The sequence below is a fragment of the Amaranthus tricolor genome, chromosome 13 (assembly GCF_026212465.1).
Source record: "Amaranthus tricolor cultivar Red isolate AtriRed21 chromosome 13, ASM2621246v1, whole genome shotgun sequence".
NCBI classification, from domain to species: domain Eukaryota; kingdom Viridiplantae; phylum Streptophyta; class Magnoliopsida; order Caryophyllales; family Amaranthaceae; genus Amaranthus; species Amaranthus tricolor.
In genome coordinates this window covers 15,484,496-15,492,654 of record NC_080059.1, presented here as the reverse complement: position 1 = coordinate 15,492,654, position 8,159 = coordinate 15,484,496, and the positions used below count along the sequence as shown (strand labels likewise).

At 31.6% G+C, this 8,159-nt stretch overlaps 1 protein-coding gene across 1 annotated transcript; it reads left to right on the top strand.

Moving 5' to 3' along the window:
• Positions 1-508: 508 nt before the first annotated feature.
• LOC130798855 (protein FAR1-RELATED SEQUENCE 5-like) lies at positions 509-2,999 on the top strand. The gene is made up of 4 exons (XM_057661952.1): positions 509-816; positions 1,031-1,173; positions 1,608-2,164; positions 2,415-2,999. Exons 1-4 carry the CDS (start codon positions 509-511, stop codon positions 2,997-2,999), a joined length of 1,593 nt encoding a protein of 530 aa, XP_057517935.1.
• Positions 3,000-8,159: the final 5,160 nt, after the last annotated feature.

Genomic DNA, 8,159 nt, shown 5'->3' with positions numbered 1-8,159 from the left:
ATATTTGGTTATATAATTATATATATTCGGAATTATGATAGTATATATTTGATAATTTAATTTTTATTTGGCCTGGTGACGTAATATTACAGGGTTTTTAATAATAAATAATTTTATACTCCATATAATATAATATATTTGATGATATAGTCATATATATTTGGCCTTGTAATATATTAATATATGATTTTTAACACAATATATAATATTTTGAATTTTGTACAGGTGAACAAAATGAAAACTTAGAGATTGCTGATTCAAAGTCGAGTGCAATAAGATGTCAAACTAACCTTTCGAAGGTCGATATATTTGGGTCTCTCTCGAAGGAATTGCAGCTCCAAGATTAGAAAAGCTGGAACAGTTGTACCTTTCGCATGCAAGAGTAATCGGTTTTAGTATAAAAAATGGACCCAAAGAACAAGGAAAAATGTTGTTTTAGAGAAGTACTTGGTATGCTCATGTAGAACCTTCTACCAAACAACAAGAGCATCCTAGCAAGCCCAAAAAGATGAAACTCACACTAAGAATAAGATATGAATGTAAGGCAAGGATACGAATAAAATGGGACACTGACAGTGGGTTGTACTATATTAAACAACACATCTTTTTGCACACACATGAGCTGACAAGGGCTGAATGGCAGCACCTACATCGATCCGAAAGGCATGTATCAATTGCAGAGAAGACTGATACAATTCATTCATTTGAAGAAGCAAGCATAAGACCGACCACTGCTTATAGATATTTGTCTCAAGATGCAGGGGGTGACGAGTTTGTGGGGCATACACTAACTGATCATATCAACTATGTCAATGGGTAACACCCAAAATGGCATTATGTAATATATATTTGGGCTTATGATAATATTATATTTGGTTTTATAATTATTATATTCGGAATTAAAAACTGAATCATTTTGTTTGATGTAATTGTGTTTAGTTGTTAAATAATATATAATTGATATTATATGTGCCAGAATTTGGCTTTATACCAAAACTAATTTTGGTATTATTTTTTTTTTCATTTGCAGATTGAGGATGAAAGCAATAGAAGAGGGTGATGCTCAAACGATAATTGACAAGTTAATTGAGGAATCGAAAAAAGATCCTGATTTTTACTATCGCGTAAGATTGAATGATCAAGGTCAACTTATAGCTTTATTCTGGAGTGACAGTATGATGAGAGAAGACTACCAGATTTATGGAGACGTGGTCATATTTGATACAACCTATAATACTAATTGATATAATCTCATATGTGGACCACTAGTGGGGATAAATAATCACTAGAGAACTGTTATGTTCAGGTGTTCATTTATCACAGAAGAAAAGGTGGAATCATTTGAATAAGGTCTACGACAGTTTAAGAAGGTCATGAATAAAAATCTCCAATTTCGATCTTCACTAATCAAAACTTTGTGATGTCAAAAGCAATTGAAAAGGTAACAAAAATTTGGCATTATGTTATATTATATTTGGTATTATGTTATATTATTTTTAGGGTTATATAGAGTATTATATTTGGGGATATATAATAAGCCATTTTGTATATTATATTTAGGGTTATATATAGTTATACGATATCATATTTGGTATTATAATATGCAGGTATTTCCAAATGCAAGCATAGATTATGCTTGTGCCACATATTAAAAAATGCAGCGTCAAGATTTGGAACTTTAAAGGCAAATGCTAGATTCAAGGAAGCTTTTCATAAATGCTTGATGGGATGCAACAGTGAGGATGAATTTAACGAGTGCTGGGATAATATAGTCACAATGTACAACATGAAAGACAATGAAGAATTCTACAAGTGGTTTGATCGATTACACAAAATACGACACAAATGGTGTACAGGATTAAGTAAAGATTTCTTCTCAGCCGGGATTCTATCCTCTCAAAGGAGTGAATCAACAAATAGTGCCATCCGATTTGAAGCAACAAAAACAACAACTTTGACACAATTTTATAAAATTTTCCAAACGACAGTTGAGCAATCGAGAAAAAGAGAGATCGAAGCAGAATTCCACTATTCAAGGACAACACCATCTTCTAGTCTATGTATTGTTGGTTTGCTCAAACATACTGCTAAGATTTACACTGCATCTCTATTTAGAGATTTCGAAGAAGAGTTCAAAATAGCTATATCTTGTTATGTTACTGAAGTTACACAAGATAATGGATTGAAAGCATACAACTAAGTTAAAACTTGGTATAATGTTCATTTATTGGGGTATTATAATATATTATATTTGGTATTATGAAATAATAGTTTTGGTGTTATAATACATTATATTTTGTATTAAATTGAATATTAATTTGTGTTATAATATATTATATTTGTGAAATAATATATTATATTTGTTACCGTAACATATTTTACTTTATATTATAAACGTGAATTACATTTTGTAGGGTGTGGATAGAAGATATGAAAGAAAGCGCACTGTTGTTTATATGAACCATCAAGGAAATGTTAATGTTAAGCGCACATGTAAAAACTTTGAGGCTTGTGGTTGGTTGTGTTGTCATTGTTTGTGCATACTTCATAATCATTCAATATCAAAGATCCCAGAAAAATACATCTTACCTCGATGGACAAAATGTGCTAAAAAGGATGTATGGGAGAAGATGTTCTACAACCAAGTCCCTCATAGCAAAGACAACGATAGGAACCAGAGGTTGTTGGCATTGCAGTGGAGGCATAACATGGGGCGTAAGATGTACAATTCGGTTTTTAAAGCACAACAAAACAACGATGCTCAAAGGGTGGTTGAGGATTTTTGTCACAAAGCATACGAAGAAGTTCAAAGGTTGCAAGAAGAATCAATCCAAGAAAACACATCACAATCAAACGTCTCTAAAACTAGATTCATGGTGTTAGACCTAGATAAATCAGTAACTAAGGGACGCAAAAGAGAATCAAGGGTCATTTTGAGAAGAAAAAGAACACGACGAATAAGGAGTTTGGTTGTACAACCCCCAAAAAAATTAATATAGGGTACATTCAATTGTTATTCATTTATAACTAGTGTAATTAACCAACATAAAATATATAATCTCAATTTTATGTATTATGAAAGAATGGTTCATCATATATGATTCCAAATATATTATTTTACAACTCGAATGGTGTAACATTATGTTCCAATAAACTATGAAGTAAAGGAAAATATATCATGGTAAACAACTCAAATATTATACATTACAACTTCAAATGTAATATAATATAAACCCAACTGTTATATATTACAATTCCAAATGCTATATATTATGTTACAAAATCTCAAATATATTAAAATTTACTTCCAAATATATTGAATTATAAATCCAAATATATTATGTTATAAACTCAAATATATTCTGTTAAAACCCCAAATGTTTAATGTTTTAACACAAATATATTCTAAGATACAACTTCAAAAGTAATATATTATAAACCCAATTATTAAATATTACAACTTCAAATGTACTATATTATAACACCAAGTAAAGGAAAATACATATTTGGAATCATATATGATTACAGCAAATATTTGATATTTTAATTTATATTTGTCTTGTGATGTAATATTACAGTGTTTATGATAATAAATATTTTAATATATAACATAGTATATGTGCTGATATAATCATATATATTTGGCCTTATAATATATTAACATAGCAATTTTAAACAAGTTGAATTATAACGACATATTATATGCTACATTTCAACATCAATTACATTATAATGTTAATGTTAATACCAAAAATGATGTTACATCCAACAACTAGGTTAACTTAGATTACATTATAACACCAAAGGTTATAATGTTATACAAAAAATAAAGTTTCATCAAAATCTATTGTTTCATCATTAAAAGTTAGAAAATAATATTTTTGGCATTAAAAATTACTTAAACTTCTTTTTAGGCACATTTTTTTAGGCACACTTTCTTTCTTTGGTGGAACTTTCTTCGGATTAGCTTTTTTTGGTGCAGCTTTTTTGGGGGCTGTCTTGGGCTCTCTTTTCCTCTTGTTAGCATCCACCTCATTTGTAGACCTTCGGGCAATTATTGCGGCCATTCTTCTTAGCTTGTCATCTGCAAACTTATTTGCTAATGTCACCAATTTGTCCCGATCTTGATCCAGATCGCTTAACAGAACCCTCGTTATTATTGATGCTCTATAAAGCCTCATGTCTCCAAGCTAATACACAACAAAAATAAATCTTAATATTGAATCCAAACACATAATGATATAATCATATATAATATATATTACATATTATAAATCATACTATATTATGTCATATCAATGAAGACTAACCTCGTGCAGTGGATCAATATTTGGAATCCCCTGATATTGCTCCATGAAATAAGCCATGTAGATTCCACAGTCGAGGCTATCATTGTTCACAGTCCATGGGAATTTAATGTCCCTTATAGGAAAAGTAACACATTCGGCTGCTTCGTCATGGCCCATTACGTCAGAAAAATTAGTGAATACTTCACGCTGCAATACAAGTAAAATAAAATGTATATTATCAACTAATATCCCCTTACAAAGTATACAATCAAAAAAAAATGTATTCTTACCACTCCACCAGCAACAAATTCAGCATGTTCCAAATCTGGATGCTCAACATTATCGAAGTAACAAATAGCCTTGTTAATCAAATCCACTACAACAAGCATGTAGTGTCCTTGCCTCTGATATGGTATGAAAAACTGTGAAACAGAATTTAATAGTCAATACCATATTACCAAATATAATATGTTAGTTTCCAAATTGGAGATTGTCATAAATAAAAATATATCTTGCCAGATCCTCAAATCTAATATACTATTTTACAAAATTCAATTCTAATATACTTAAAAATCCATTTCTACTCTAGTATAAATCCAAAACTAGTCCATTATACATACAAAACTATTACACTATTTTATAAAATATTCTGTAATATATTTTCAGATTTGAAATAAGATAAATCCAAGTGTAATCACTGATTCTTATAATTCCAATTGTATTATATTATACACCCAAATACAATATGTTGTATATCCAAATATAAATTTAATCGCTACATACATACCATGTTGCATTTCTTGAAGTCTACCGGGGAGCAAGTCTACCCATTTTGTCCAACCACCTATAACTTGTGTTTTCTTGTCATCCTGTGTGGTTTTTGGATTGCTATGGTGTATGAAGTTGGAGAGCCAGAACTAAAACCATATAAACAAAATAATTATTAATTTGGATATGCCAACATCTAATTTTATAATCATCAATAACAAAATAATTAATCGACTTACACAATGGGATGTGCCAAACAAATGGACCCGCTTGGAGGGGTTTGCAGCTACTTGATTTTTCTCAAGTGCATTCAAATACATAGCCCAGCAATCAAGAACAGTAGTTGCAATTTTAGTTTGGTTAAACATGCTCTGTGTATCCCTCCGATCCAAGAAAATTAGTTTTTGGTACGTACACAAAATCTCCCTGTGTGAGTAATTGATATGACTACATGACAATGTTACGAAATTGATTTATTAATAAAGGTTTGGAATTCAAACGGTATCGTACAGTCCATCCATCGTCTCTTTCAGCATGGGATAGTCCAACACTTTTAGCTCCAACTCCTTCATCCCCTTCAAATATTTTATGTTGGTTGTGACGAATTTAGACGCTGGTAGAAAGTTGGGGTCCACCTTGCCCAAGCTAAGATTACGCAACTCCTTTAATGTTGTAGGAATTGGTGTCTCAATAGTTGGAAGCATTGTGATGTTGATCGGAGTAGATGGCGGGGGATTCAAATCAACATTGGCGGATGCCGACGGTGCAACAGGTTGCACGTTTGTTGGCAGGATGCTTACAGAATGATGATTCTTATTAATCAACATCCTAAAAAATTCGTCAATTGACGCTAACCAGTCATTGTTCTCCCATATTTGTTGATTCTGGCTCAAAATTTCATTCCCAGAGACAACTTCTTTGTCACGTCTCCCAAGCCGCAAGTTGTATCCAGCCACTCGTTGACAGTACGAGTGCGTAACAACTTCAAGGTCTCTTTTGAACACAACTTAAGCCATCTCCAAATCCTGTATGATTAAACAAAAAAATGAAGGGTATACAAATACCATATAAATCATGTTTTAACTCAAAAGTATGATGTCATATTACCAATATATTATGTTATAATCCTAAATCAATTATATTATGACCCCAAATCTATTATATTACGATTCTAATTTTATATTTATGACTATATATGAATAATTCAAATAACCAAATATAATATATTATAAAGCAAAATACAGTATATTAAAATCCCAAATATAATGTGTTATGACCCCAAATAGAAAATATTTTACTTACATTTAATCCTTTGGCGGCCAGTTCCATGTCTGATGGCCATCTTTCATCAAACAACATGTAAACGATCTATCTTGTACCTCCTTCATAAGTCCATCATCTTGTAGGGCTGGATCATCACCCAAAATAGTGGGTTGATCGGCAGGTTCTACTCTATCAACCTCGTACGTATCTTCTTCATCATGATCAGCGCCTTTTCTACACCAGTCAATATATTGACTGGAGATGGAAAATCCATGGAGAACAATTATCCCTCTCCCAAACCCTTTCACTCTTTCTAGATAAAACCTATGTTTGATACGTTCCTCAGACAAATGTTTGATCAAGGGAGCGAAATAGGGTAAGGTTTCCCTTGATGGGGGAACAGATAACAATAGCAAGCAAACAAAATCAACACACAGCCATTAACAAACTTGGCTGATCTCTCTACAGCTACGCACAAATTTTCTAGAACATATGTACACCAATCAAACGTCTTTATTGCTGATGCATCAGCAATACAGGGATATACTGATTTCTTGAGCTTAAAATCAAAAAAAGGGGCCAAAAGAATCGACAATGAATAAAAAACAAAAAGATTTTTGAAAACATCCCCACCCTCGGGGAACTTGGAGAATAAACAAAGGATCTCCTTTGAAGTCACCGAATCAGGCTTATTAAATCCAAGCTTTTCCAACCAAATATCAACCTCGTTCTCGGATCTCTTCGAACAGTTTATTAATTACTTGTTGGAATTCCGCGGGAGGCCAAACATGTCGAAAACATCATCGAATGTGATGTTATAATTGGGTTGGTTGGGCAAACGTTGTATCCGGTTAACAGCGTCAAAATGGGCAACCAAGAATGGAATAATGCTTGGTGGGAACCTAAAAGCCTTCATCTTAAGTAATCCCCCAAACCCAATTTCATTTACATCTTGTACCTGTCTTACAGTTAGTTTCACTTGCTGCTTCCCATTCATAAGAAATATTTGGGATTTACAATTCGTATATATGTTTTTATCAACGCTGCACAGAAAAAAAAAACAAACCTATTATATACACAATTTTATAATTTCAAGTACATCAAACAAATAAGAAATAAATATTGTTGAAAATGTAAATCTCCAAAACCAAACTACTATATATCAAACTACAAAATACTATAAATTCAAACACATGAAATGATAACATTATTATCACACAAAAGAAAAATCATATATAAAATATACTACATAACACTATAGCTCATAATACATAACACTATAAGTCTACATAAATGACACAAAAATCCCAAACATTATAACTCCGAAAATTGAAACTATAATGCCAAAAATGTAATAGTATGAATCCAAACAATGAAACTATAGTGCAAAAAATATAACATCATATATCCAGACAATGAAACTATGACACCAAATACGTTACATCCTATTTTACAAATAAATGAGAATAAATTCCAAGTACATCACAAATACGTAACATTTATAACATCAAAAACAGACCACATTAAATCCAAATACATAATGTTATGAATCCAATTATATTATAGATCAATCTACATAAAGTTTAACAAACCCAAAACATGTAATCCCAAACCACCGAATCAATAATTCTAAATACGACATGTAATAATTCCAAATTAAGTCAAAACTATGAACTTACATTCCTTTATTTGTCTCTAATTTTACCAAAGAAGTCTGTAGTCTGGGAGCCCTTTGTTTGGGTGCCTTATCAACAACTTCTGGCTGTTTGGACTTGACATTGTAATCTTTAGATGAAACTTTCTTGTTCTTCTTTGCAAATACAGTTGACAAGACATCAT